The 14,070-nt window shown below is 36.1% G+C and overlaps 1 protein-coding gene across 1 annotated transcript in view; it reads left to right on the top strand.

Annotated features, from left to right (window-relative positions):
• The window catches only part of LOC129720051 (probable cyclin-dependent serine/threonine-protein kinase DDB_G0292550), a gene marked incomplete at both ends in the record, with an annotated part of 10,697 nt that extends 2,753 nt beyond the window's left edge, over positions 1-7,944 (top strand). Inside the window, one exon of the mRNA XM_055671463.1 lies at positions 7,160-7,944. Coding sequence (XP_055527438.1) covers positions 7,160-7,944 — 785 coding nt within the window. The remainder of the gene's footprint in view (positions 1-7,159) is intronic.
• Positions 7,945-14,070: the final 6,126 nt, after the last annotated feature.

Below are 14,070 nucleotides of genomic sequence, written 5' to 3'. Positions count from 1 at the left end.
GGCCTTAATGAATTGAGAAATTGATTTCCTCATATTTCGCCATGCATATATTTCTCTTAATTTAAGGTACAATCGGTGTTGTCCGATATGTCCTCCTGTTGGTGTTTCATGGTGGCTTTTTAAAATTTCTTTTACCTTGCAAACATCACTAATGAATATTGCTGGTTTATAAATTATTATTTGCATATTCTTTAATGCTTTATTACTCATTTCTTTGAGTACTTCCATGGGTACATATTTAAATATTTCATCGTCTCGAGACAGCGCAATTTTATTTATTTTCATCTTTTTCATATTTTCTTCGATTTTTGTAAGTGCAAATTTGACAATTTGACTTCCATTACCGTTTTGTATTTTGAATTGGTAACTGGTTACCTGTTCATTTTGCTTTGGTATTATTCGCGCTTTTGTATATACTGCAAATTCGACATAATCATTTTCGAATTTTGTTTGTAATTTCATTAACTTTCTAACATCGCTTAAATTTTCGGTAGTGTACATCGCAAGGTGATCAATCTTGGACTCGCACTCCGTCTTATTTTGTATAATTTTTTATCCTTGACTTCGTGTCATAGATCTTGTATTCACCATTAGGATGGAATTTTGTTTGAGTTCATCAGAGGAAACGATAACACGTGATAACGCGTCCGCTCCCACGTTGTCCCTCCCTCTGATGTACTGTATTTCGAAATCAAATTCACACAGATCAAGACGCATTCTTGTCAATTTCGATGTTGGGTCTTTCATACCAAACAGAAATACAAGTGGTCTATGGTCTGTCTTAACAATGAATTTGTTTCCATATAAATAAGATTTGAAGTAGTTAATAGCCCAATGAATTGCTGTTAACTCTTTTAAAATAACCGCTTTGTTACGTTCACCTTGGGTAAATGTTTTACTCGCGAAGGCTACAGGTAACTCATCGTTATCTGTGATTTGCGACAAAACTGCTCCACATCCGACATCTGAAGCGTCTGTGGATAAAATGAATGTCTTTGTAAAGTCGGGAAATTGAAGTATTTGTGGTGATAAAAGGTAATGTTTTAATGTATTGAATGCTTTTTGGCATTGCTCTGACCAAATGAATTGTTGTTTTTTCTTAAGTAATTGATTTAATGGATGTGCTATTACTGCGAAATTTGGAACGAATTTGCGGTAATAGTTGCAAAATGCAACAAATCGTCGCACTTCGTCACTGTTCTTTGGTATGGGATAATTTTTTATTGCATCGAATTTTGAGTTGTCTGGCAAAATACCTTTGTCAGATATCTTGTGTCCCAAATATATTACTTCGTTACTAAAAAATTTGCATTATCTCGGGTTTAATTTAAGATTGTACTCGCGTAGTCTGTCGAATACCTTTGTTAAATTATTCAAATGATGTTTCACTGAGCATCCAGTTACTATTATATCATCAATATAGACAAAAGCCATTTCTGGTGTTAAACCAGCCATCGCAATTGTCATCATTCTTTGAAAACTGTTCGGGCTTATATTTAGTCCGAATGGCATTCTTGTAAATTGGAAATGACCTGATTGTGTAGAAAATGAGGTGTATTTCCTTGAATTTTCATCGAGCGGTATCTGATGAAATCCTGACATCAGATCCAACGTGCTGAAAAATTTAGCTCTACCGAGTTGATCAAGTATAGCATCAATTCTTGGTAGTGGAAACTTGTCGGCTAGTATTTTCTTGTTTAGTTGCCTGAAGTCTACAACTAAACGCCATTTCTTCGTATTTGTTTCACTTTTCTTTGGCACTAGTAAAATAGGGTTGTTGTATGGTGAAACAGACGGTTCAATAATTTTTTCATTTAACATTTTGTCCACTTGACGCGTAATTTCGTCTTTTTGACAATGAATTGTTTTATAATTTGGGATATAAACTGGCACATTGTCCGTCAGGTTTATATTCTGCGTATAAAAATTGTTAGTTGATAAAGCTTCTTGCGGTAGACAAAATATGTCCGCATAGTTGTTAATTAATTTTCTAAATTCTCCTATCGCGTATTCCGGTATGCTGTTAGTGTTAATATTTTTTAAAATTTCTTGTTCACGTTGATTATTTTTGTGTTGGTTTTTCGTGTTTTCCAATATTTTATAATTGCTCAGTGGTTCTAGTTGTATCTTACAATTCAAAATCTTAAGTGGTATATGTACAGCTTGTTCTGTTATATTTAAAATTTTAATAAAAGGTGTTTTCGGGGATATGATAGAACTTCCACAGAACACTCCTGGAGTTAGTTCTTGCGAAACCACTATCATGTCCTCATTAATTTGAAGATCGTGTAGTTTTTTGATTACTTCACATCTTGCTGGTATGATATAATTTTTATCCACTGTGTCTTCTATTGGTAAAGACACAGGGGTATTATTTACAGAAAAATTCAACAGCCAACTTTCGTAGTCCATGATGCATCTATTGGTAGCGAGGAAATCTCGTCCTAAAATGCCATCAGTGACAGTAGGAAAATTGCTGTCTACGACGTGAAACGTATGGTTTATCACCAAGTCGTTTCCGAAGTCTAATTGTGTGGTAGTGGTTGCTATTGTCTCTATTGTTTGGTTTGTAATTCCTGTCAATTGAATTTTGTTGTTTGGGTCAACTGGTTGTGTTGGTGGTATTTTATTAATTTTGATAACGCTGATGTCAGCGCCTGTATCTAATATAAAGTTACACAATGAGTTTGCCATCCGCACGTAAATTTTTACGAAATTTGACGCGCTGATGCTCATTGTGTATAATTTTCTCCTAAAAAATTTCGTGGTCTGTTCTCGGTTGTTTGTTGGTTTCTGTTTTCTTGTTGAGGTGAAGCGCTGGTTGCTTCGTTATTCTGCGATTCCGGATGTAACAGAAACATTCTGTTACTTCTTTGTTGAGGGCCTCCGAAATTTCCTCGATTAGAGAAATTTCCTCTCCCTCTGTTGTTGAAATATTGCTGTGGTGGTCTTTGAATTTCCCTATTCGGTCTGTAATTCTGGTAGTTGCTGTATTGAGGGTTGTTGTAGAAATTTCTAGAATTTCCACGATGGTTTTCGTAACCATTTCCTCTTCCTCTATAGAGGTTGTTTCTAGGTGGGAAATTATTATATTGAGCGATTGGCGCTCTAATTTCTCTGAATCCGTTATGATTCCGAGGATGTTGTATTGAAAATACGTTATTTGTGTTCCCATTATCTGATGATATGGCAGCGTCCGTGGTGTATTCGTGCACCTTTTGGACCGCTTCGCCTATTTCTGAAAATTTCCCCGCTTTGAGGATTGTTTTTAATTCTCTATTACTTATTTCTTTTATCAAGGAGTTTAACCCTGATTTTAGAGCTAAAGTGTTTGCTGTTTCAGCGGGTACACCTTGCTCCATGTACATGAATTTGAGTTTTTGTGTGAGGTTTTCCACGTCATCACAAAGCTCGTTCGTATTTTTTGATTTCACTTGTCCCAACTTGGCAATTATCGTGTCGGGTGTTTCTTAAGATTTACATCTTTTCTGGACGTCGAGGATTAAAGCGTTAATTGTTGGTATGTTGGTTGGTAGGCCTTGTCTTGCCTTTCCAACCAATCTAATTTTCAGAAATTTTATAGCCGTTGCCACCTGGTCTGCTGGTGTTAACTCAGCTAGTAGGTTGGCAGCGTCAACGAATGAACTGAGTGCATCAGCACTTCCGTCGAACGTTGGTACAAGCGCGGTCGCTTGCTTTATGTCGAACGTTTCGTTGTTCGTCATGTTAGTCGTTTGCCTTAATGGGTTAGTTATTTGTTGCCCTTTACTGTTTAGTCCGCTGTTGCCCGGGAGTGGGTCAGTGGTTTGTATTTTTGCTGTGGTGTTTTTGCTACCGTCTGGTGGGTTAGTGTTATGGATTTTTGCTGTATTGTCTTTATTTCCCGCAGGTGGGTTATTGCTTCTGCTACCGCCAGTAATTGGGTCTGTAGTGTTATTTTTATTGTATTGTAATTTTAGGTCTATTATGTTGTTGATTTCGTAGTTTAGAGTCCTTGTATTTTTCACGATAGCGTTAAACTCTTTGTCGGGGATGTTGTCGTTGTTCTCGTGTAAATATTCTTCCACCCCTTTTGTTAGTATGTTACTGAGGTGTCTTTTGGTATATAAAAGTTCGTCCGTGAGCTTTGTGTTTATAGCTTCTTGAGGTATTTATGTAAATTCTCTAAATCCTCGTATGATTTTGACATTTAGGCTCTTGCTTTTTAAAGTGCATATGCTATTATGTTATGTTACATTTATTTGTAATATCTTTCTAAAAAAAAAATTTTTTTTTTGTGTATAATTTGTATAATAAAAAAAAATTTGATTTGTACACTGGTTTTACCTATATAAACATTGTAATATTGTATAATTAAGTGTACATATATATATATATATATATATATATATATATATATATATATATATATATATATATATATATATATATATATATATATATATATATATATATATATATATATATATATATATATATATATATATATATATATATATATATATATATATATATATATATATATATATATATATATATATATATATATATATATATATATATATATATATATATATATATATATATATATATATATATATATATATATATATATATATATATATATATATATATATATAAATTTGTTTTGATATAAGTGTGGTTACTTGTTGTTTCCGTGGCGATGCTTCTGCTGCTGTCACCTGTGTTGCTGCTGGATACAAGCTTGTTGTCTTTGATGCCGGTTCGGTCACGTCCACCGAATCGTTATTTCTGCTACTTCAGCTGTCGTTGTATTTTTATAATTGTTCTTCCCCTTTTTTTTTTTTTTCACTGTTTATCTCTTATGGGCGAGATAGTTGCCTTTATTGTTTTGTGCACTTGTTTGTATTGTCTTTCCAATTGTGTCACTGCTTAACTGAATTTTTTTTTTTCTCTCATTGTGTAATGTTGAGTTTATTCCACGACTCGAACCATTCTTTGGTTAAGTCTTCTGTTACGGTCGGTCGTCGTTCAAAACGCGTTTTTCTTTTTTGCACTTGACCGTTCACTTCAAAAGTTAGTATCACTTCGATTTCTTTGTCCTTAGTGTTCTTGTATTTTTCTCTTATTATGGGTGTATTGGCTGCAATAGCCGCTTCCCACGCTTGATAGAATGCTAAGCATTCTTCAAAATCTTCCATATAGTTTTTCATTGTTTTTTTTTTTGAAACAGTCTGCACTTAATTTTTGCTTTATTGTCCTTTATACTGTCGAGGCACTGATGACTTGTAGGCGTGTTTCTGCCTTTATTTTTTTTTCGATGTAATTTTTGGTTGCACTTCGTAGCAACCTAAACGCGATTATCAAAATTAAGATTAGTGCTATTAAGCACAGTGCGCCCGCGGCGTATTTATTTTCGACCGGACTGTTAGCACTGCTGCTCGCGGTGTTCGTTATCACTTCGTCCGCACTGAAAAACCCCTTTGTTCTTTTCTCTCACTGGGTATTTCAGATTGTTTAGTTCTTCTTTTATTATAATTTTTTTTTTTGTTATTTAACGTGTTTTAACGGACTGTTTTTAAAGCTTTTCTTCACATAAATCATCACTTCTATTCTATTTTAAGCCATTAGGCTTTTCTTCACATAAATCATCACTTCTATGCTATTTTATGCCATTAGGTCTGAACTTCTATGCCATTTTATGCCATTAGGTACGAATCGTGTAGTAGACTTTTCACTTTATTAGGTTTTTCAAGCACTTAATTTTTTTTTTTTTTTTTTTTTTACTAACCTTTCTTTGAGGCTTGCATTTCACTGCCTCACGTCGCTATTTTGTTGTCTGTGTCCGTGTTTTAATTCCACTGAACTGTTATATTTTCGCGAGTTTTTCATGTTTCGTTGGAGTTTCTCCAGCACTGCACTTGGCTTGTCTTACATTTTTCATTCTTCGTTATTGTTGATGCCGAAGGACATTATCATTTGCTCTTCGGTTTTTATTAACATGTTCTTCGTGAGCCGCCTGTGTTCGATCAGTTCGATCATTACACACACTTTTTTTAATGTTTCGAGGTCTATTTCTTCTGCTTCAAGTTCTCGTGCTTTTAGTTCATAAAGGTTGGGCATATATTTGTATACCCTCGCGTACACTTGCTCATATTCCATTGTTCATTTCCGTTTTGCTGTTTTTTTTTTTTTTTTTTGTTAACACTTCCGCGATTTCACTCCAAAGATTGTGGTTACTAACTCACGGTCGCCATCTGAACTTCTGGCATTTCTTTTTGGTTTTCACTAAAACACGACTTGTTGTTACCATGTCCCAAACGGGATTAATTTATTCAAACTCTACTTAACTCTAAGTCACTTCTCAATCTCTATCTTTTACCTAATACTACTTTACATGTAACATGGTTTATGTATGTCTGTAATATGTATATGAAAATAGGCGGGACCAGAGCATCGAATTGTCATTGGTTGATACAGTGTGGCTTGCTATAAAACTCACACTGCTACCGGGCTATTCCTTACGCCTGAGTGTAGGCAATAGCACATGTTCATGATGTCCGCAAGTTGCGCTAGTGTCTTAGCTGCTTGCGGCTCTCGTTCTATTTCGAAAGGATAAAGTGGGACGAGAAAGAATCGTGGGAATCTAAACATTGCTGGCTGTGCTGGCAATGTTTTGGTTAGTTTTATGAGGTGTTGCAAATATGGGATCGAAAAGGTTCTTTGGTTCTCATATATCCACATGCACTTGGTTAATTTTCCAGTGGTTGCATGTACATGCATGAGAACCCAATGTGTGGTAAATTTGAATTATTGAGGAAACATGGGTTTTAGGAATTTGGCTGGCTCGGTGAGAATTCTCAAGTGGATTGCGTATGGCTAGTTGTCATATGCGACACTTGTCGTGGGAAATCGTATGTTAGAATAAGGATTTGCTAAATAACATAGGTTTTAGGAATTGGGTTAGTTTGGTGGGAAAGAAGTGGTTTGCGTATGGCTAATGTCATATGCAACACTTGTCGTGGGGATAATTTGGAAGATGTTTGACTATCCGGCCCGTGGAAATATGTTTTCTGGGTCCGTTTGGAAAGTCATTAAAATTTGGAGGATCGTGTTATCCTCGTAAGGTTTCAGCTTACAAACAATAACAATAACAATAACAATAACAATAACAATAACAATAACAATAACAATAACAATAACAATAACAATAACAATAACAATAACAATAACAATAACAATAACAATAACAATAACAATAACAATAACAATAACAATAACAATAACAATAACAATAACAATAACAATAACAATAACAATAACAATAACAATAACAATAACAATAACAATAACAATAACAATAACAATAACAATAACAATAACAATAACAATAACAATAACAATAACAATAACAATAACAATAACAATAACAATAACAATAACAATAACAATAACAATAACAATAACAATAACAATAACAATAACAATAACAATAACAATAACAATAACAATAACAATAACAATAACAATAACAATAACAATAACAATAACAATAACAATAACAATAACAATAACAATAACAATAACAATAACAATAACAATAACAATAACAATAACAATAACAATAACAATAACAATAACAATAACAATAACAATAACAATAACAATAACAATAACAATAACAATAACAATAACAATAACAATAACAATAACAATAACAATAACAATAACAATAACAATAACAATAACAATAACAATAACAATAACAATAACAATAACAATAACAATAACAATAACAATAACAATAACAATAACAATAACAATAACAATAACAATAACAATAACAATAACAATAACAATAACAATAACAATAACAATAACAATAACAATAACAATAACAATAACAATAACAATAACAATAACAATAACAATAACAATAACAATAACAATAACAATAACAATAACAATAACAATAACAATAACAATAACAATAACAATAACAATAACAATAACAATAACAATAACAATAACAATAACAATAACAATAACAATAACAATAACAATAACAATAACAATAACAATAACAATAACAATAACAATAACAATAACAATAACAATAACAATAACAATAACAATAACAATAACAATAACAATAACAATAACAATAACAATAACAATAACAATAACAATAACAATAACAATAATAATAATAATAATAATAACAATAATAATAATAATAATAATAATAATAATAGAACTCCTCCTCCTCTTCATCGGGTTTATGGTTGGTCGGTGCGTACACATTTATTAGGCTGTAGTTAAACAATTAAGGGCAAATTCTCAACACGCATATACGGTCACTGATCGGCCCCCATCTAATGACACGCTTCATCTGTTTCCCTACGAGCACGAAACCGACTCCCCTTTCTGCTTTCACGCAGCCACTATAGTAGATGTGGTACTTGAATGAAGTGCCCTCAAAAGGATCTATTGCCCGGAATTCGCATTCTCCCCCGCCTGTATGGCAGCAACCTCCACAATCACCTTCTGCAGCTCTCTAGCCAGGATACCTGCAATGTGCCGGTTCGAGTAGAGTCCTTACATTCCAAGTACCGAGATTCCAATAATCGTTGTCCTTTTTCTTACGCCTAGGTCCATGCCGATTATTTCGTTCCGTATTTATATCTGGATTGTTCGTAGTATTTTACCTTCGGTGTGCTGCCTTACGGACGCACCGGTAAACAAACGGTAAAAAGATAAGAGTATCGGTTTGGTTGCTTATGTCGATGCGGAGGAAAGCGTAATCCAGCAGGTAGCTTCAGTGTGTTGTTCGTTAACCGTAACATGTTGCTACCTTATCTATAAATCCTACGGGGCGTGAAAAATCGTGTCCTTCCGCGGCAGTCACGTAAGGTTGGTTGCCTTCAAATGTGCAGTTCAAATTTCAGCTTCATTGTGGTTGTTGTTTCGAGCTTATTCTCTTAACCCATTCCCCGCGGGTAATGTCATATGGCATCACCTGACATATAAACTTTGATAACAGTTTAACAACTATACTTGAAATTTCTAACGATGAAAATATTCTAAGCAGTTAGAGAACAGACTGATCTTTAACATGCAATATTGTTTGTGCCAATTATGCAGGCGATTGCTGAGTAATATGAGTTTGAATGCCACTTTTCGATGTGAAAACAGATTTCTCTCCACGAGGTAGGGTTAGTCTATTTCTAGTATATGTATTTTAAATAATATAACATTGATTCATTTCTTTTTTTTGCCTTTCTCTTAGAAAGGTACAGCAATCACTGGCAAAACCAAAGGTATAAAAGTGGTCCCAATGGCCGAATGTTATATATATCTCGATTGAGTTCGACGAACTGAGCATTTTCTGTATGTTTGTATGTGTGTTTGTGTGTGTGTATGTGCAACTTTTTTTCTCACTCACTTTTCTCAGAGATGGCTGGACCGATTTTCATGGAATTAATAGCAAATGAAAGGCCTAGTTACCCCATAGGTTGCTACTGCTTTTTTCACCAGTAACCGTCAACCAGTTCGGACGTGTTTTATAGCCGCTCCCGGCGTGTATAAGTCTCATAAGACTTATTTTGTTTGCGCGAAGTTTGTTTTTATTTTATTTATGCCAAACATGAGCGAACGTTGCGAAGTTTGTGTCGACCCTACCACCGAAGAGCTGTGGTCGTGCGTTAGGTGCAGTCGTAAATTTCACCCCTCCTGTTTGGGGTTACCGCCTAACCGTGGCTCAAATCGCGTTACAAGAGCTGCTGACAAAAGAACTGCTGACTCAACATCGAACAAAAGAACTGCCGACCCAACATCGTACCTGCTACCATGCTACGGCCCATGCCAATCTTCAGTAACGATGACGTTTGAGTTGAAAGAGCTGACCGAACAGCAAAAGCGGCTCAGATTGATTTAAACTCACAGGTGGTGCATAAATTCAAACTCCAATATTCAAACCAGCCGAACCAACCGTATACTGCAACGGAAGATATTAATAATCAAGAAACGCTGCTTAGTAATCTTAAGCATGAGTTAGCCACCATTAACAAAAACCACAGTGTATAGTGTGCAATTTCTTCACTAAGGAATCATTTAACTTCGCTGGTTGACCTTACTACGATTGAATTGCGAAAAGAAATAAATAATCAAATAATCAAGAAACGCTGCTTAGTAATCTTAAGCATGAGTTAGCCACCATTAACAAAAACCACAGTATATAGTGTGCAATTTCTTCACTAAGGAATCATTTAACTTCGCTGGTTGACCTTACTACGATTGAATTGCGAAAAGAAATAAAAAACGAAATAAAACAGCTTGGCAAACAAAGCCCTTATGACGATCCAAATATCAAGCTAAATATTTTGGACGAGCTGAAATCGTTATCTAAGAAGTTTGACACAATACAGAAAAAAGCTCCGCTTTCCACCTCACCAGTTTCACTGAATGATTGTGAACATTCGGAATGGCGTTCAATTAGATCAACAAAGCGTTAGAAAGCTGACTGGCGATCCTTTGACGGAAAGACGAAGCGTCGTGAAGAACAGCATAGAATACGATTCAGAGCATGGCGAAATAGGCAAAAACCTTCACGACAACGATATCGAGCATCTAGGAGCAGCAATTCACTGAACAGAAAATACGTCTATAGCAACAATAACAACAACAACAGCAACAACAACAACTATCATAGAGGACAGAACAATAACTTCAACACCAATAGTAACCGTAGATATACCAACCCCAACCGTCACGTCAACAACAGTTTTTTGAATAATAACAATATCCCCAACTATAACATGGTCAACAGACAACAGAATAATGTCACCAACTCCTACAATGATCATCAACACACAAACACTAATCGTTTCCATGCTAATCAACTGTTACCACCTGACAGAGTGCTTCTTGCAGCAGCGAAAGACCAATTCTCCAGACCTCAAGCTAACTTCACTCCAACGATTCAATTTCGAAGAGGCGAAACTCTAAACCCATGCCCGGCAAACGACGCGTTTCCACTTTCTCAACCTCAGGTGATCAGCGAACATGCAAACCTTCCTACTTCACAATGCATTGCGTGCTCATCTAGGCACTCGTGTCTCCAACGCAATTGACTTACTCATCAGAGGACCGTTGCTGGCGATTTTGTTCAACCTAGAGATGTGGGAAATGACGCGACCTGCTCTTCTCTGGTAAACACTTCTGGTTTTTTTTTAATAGGGGGGGGGGGATGTTTGTAATGATTTATTTATGTACTAATATCTATTCAGAATTAATATTGTGTTCTGCCACAAATGGTGACATTTCAACACTATGGTGACATTTCAACACATATATATATATATATATATATATATATATATATATATATATATATATATATATATATATATATATATATATATATATATATATATATATATATATATATATATATATATATATATATATATATATATATATATATATATATATATTTTCTTTTTTTTTTTTTTTTTTTTAATAGTTTATTTGACACGGCACGATACAATTTATGTTTAACTGAGCCAAGTACATTTTTTTTAAATTCTAAATTAGCAGGGAAAAGAGGGAGGCCTTTTCTTTATTCTCGCGGCCGACTACGAGCTAGTGGGGATTTAAGGTGAGAGGAGGGGAGTTACAATTTTGATTTTAACTATATTGAGTTATACTATTTATTTATTTGTACATGGCTAAGCAGTGATGTTCTATTTGAGCAGTTTGGACTGAGGTGTCTGCGTGAACATAAAGATGCCGAGTCTTCGTTTGAGTGTCTCCAGCTTAGTGTATCATCTTCTTTCAGCGTGTAGCGGGAATGGTAATCTAACAAATAGATAGAAGAGTTTCATATTTTAATACCAGCGTGTTTTATGAACACGTATAGCTGTATCATGTACTGGAGATCACCGCTTCCCAGAATGTCTCTAACGGGTACGTTCGGTTGTTTTCCTCGGGCCCGAAGGGAACCTATAAGCTCAGACCTAACACCACAGTATTCGGTACACGACCAAACAACATGCTCGATGTCATGGTAGCCATCGCCAGAGCCTCAATGGCACTGAGACTATCTGTGAAGATGAAGAAGTGGTCTATGGGTAGGGTTTCGATGATTCCAAGAGAGTACTGAATAGCAGCAAGTTCTGCGACGTACACGGAAGCAGGAGCATCGAGTTTGTAGGAGGCGGTAAAATTTTCGTGGAAAACACCGAAGCCAGTGGACTCATCTAGATTAGATCCGTCAGTGAAAAACCTTTTATCATAACTAACATGTTTAAACTTATTGGAAAAAATCTTAGGGATCTCTTGGGGTCGCAATTGATCCGGGATACCAGAAATGTCTTGTTTTATGGTGGTGTCGAAGAATATAGCATTATTAGAAGTAGCTAAAAGTGCGACATTGGAGGAATCGTATGAAGAAGGATTAATGTCTTGAGCCATATAGTCAAATTATAAAGTCATAAATCTGGATTGAGATTGAAGGTCGACCAACCTCTCGAAATTTTTAATTACTAATGGGTTCATAACTGTGCATCGAATTAGCAACCGGTAAGAGAGATTCCAAAAACGATGTTTCAACGGAAGAATACCCGCTAACACTTCAAGACTCACCGTATGGGTCGACTGCATGCAACCCAAGGCAATACGCAAACAACGATATTGTATTCTCTCTAATTTTATAATGTACGTGTTCGCGGCGGAGCGAAAGCAGAAACAGCCGTACTCAAGAACTGACAATATCGTTGTTTGGTAAAGCCTTAGAAGGTCTCCTGGGTGAGCACCCCACCAAGTTCCGGTAATCGTACGAAGAAAATTAATCCTCTGTTGGCATTTTTGTGTCAGATACCTAATATGACAAGCCCAGGTGCATTTGGAGTCGAACCAGACCCCGAGATATTTAGCGACTAAAACCTGAGAGATCGTTTTACCCGTTAGTAGGAGCTGCAGCTGAGCTGGGTTATGCTTTCTAGAAAAAACGACCAGCTCAGTTTTCTCCGGAGAGAATTCGATACCCAGCTTAAGAGCCCATTCAGACAAATTGTCTAAGGTATCTTGCAATGGTCCTTGCAGATCGCTAGCCTTGCCACCAGTAATGGATACAACGCTATCGTCTGCAAGTTGCCTTAGCGTGCATGAATTTGCAAGACATTCATCGATGTCATTGACGTAAAAATTATATAAGAGAGGACTTAAACATGAGCCCTGGGGGAGGCCCATGTAACTAATTCGGGAAGTTGTCGAATCGCCATGTGAGAAATACATATGCTTTTCTGACAACAAATTGAGCAAAACGTTATTCAAATTTGGTGAGAGTCCCTGCGAATGAAGTTTCGCGCTTAAAACTTCTACAGAGACAGAGTCAAAAGCCCCCTTAATATCCATGAACGCAGAAGCCATTTGCTCTTTTCGAGCAAAGGCTAGTTGAATTTCAGTAGAAAGCAACGCTAGGCAATCGTTCGTCCCTTTGCCCCGGCGAAAGCCAAATTGAGTATCTGAAAGTAACCCGTTTGTTTCGACCCATTTGTCTAACCGTAAGAGGATCATTTTCTCCATTAATTTCCGGAGGCAAGAGAGCATCGCACAAATTGAACAAATTCAACAAGCGTCTTTTTGCAGAGTCGGGTAGATTCTTCAACAGGTTGAATTTTATTCTATCTAACCCTGGAGCCTAATTGTTGCACGACAGGAGAGCCATTGAAAATTCCAACATCGAAAATGGAGGCTCTTCCGTAGTTACTAATAACGCGTCGCGAAAGGTTTTCTGTTCCGGTACAGAGTCTGGACAGATCTTTCTGGCAAAATCAAGTATCCAGCGATCTGAATACTCCTCGCTTTCATTCGAAACGTCACGGTTCCGCATGCGCCTGGCGGTATCCCAAAGAGTGCTCATCGCTGTTTCCCTGGACAACGCGTTTACGAACCGCCGCCAGTACCCGCGTTTTTTCGCCTTTACTAAGCTCTTCATCTGCCTGCCCAGTGCCTCGTACTTTCGAAGCAGGTTGACAGTGCCGTACTCCCGGTAGTCCTTATACGCCGCGGACCTTCACGCGTACA

Source organism: Wyeomyia smithii, chromosome 2 (genome assembly GCF_029784165.1).
Source record: "Wyeomyia smithii strain HCP4-BCI-WySm-NY-G18 chromosome 2, ASM2978416v1, whole genome shotgun sequence".
In the NCBI taxonomy this organism is placed as follows: domain Eukaryota; kingdom Metazoa; phylum Arthropoda; class Insecta; order Diptera; family Culicidae; genus Wyeomyia; species Wyeomyia smithii.
The sequence above is the reverse complement of the archived record's forward strand: the minus strand, read 5'-3'. Positions and strand labels throughout refer to the sequence as shown.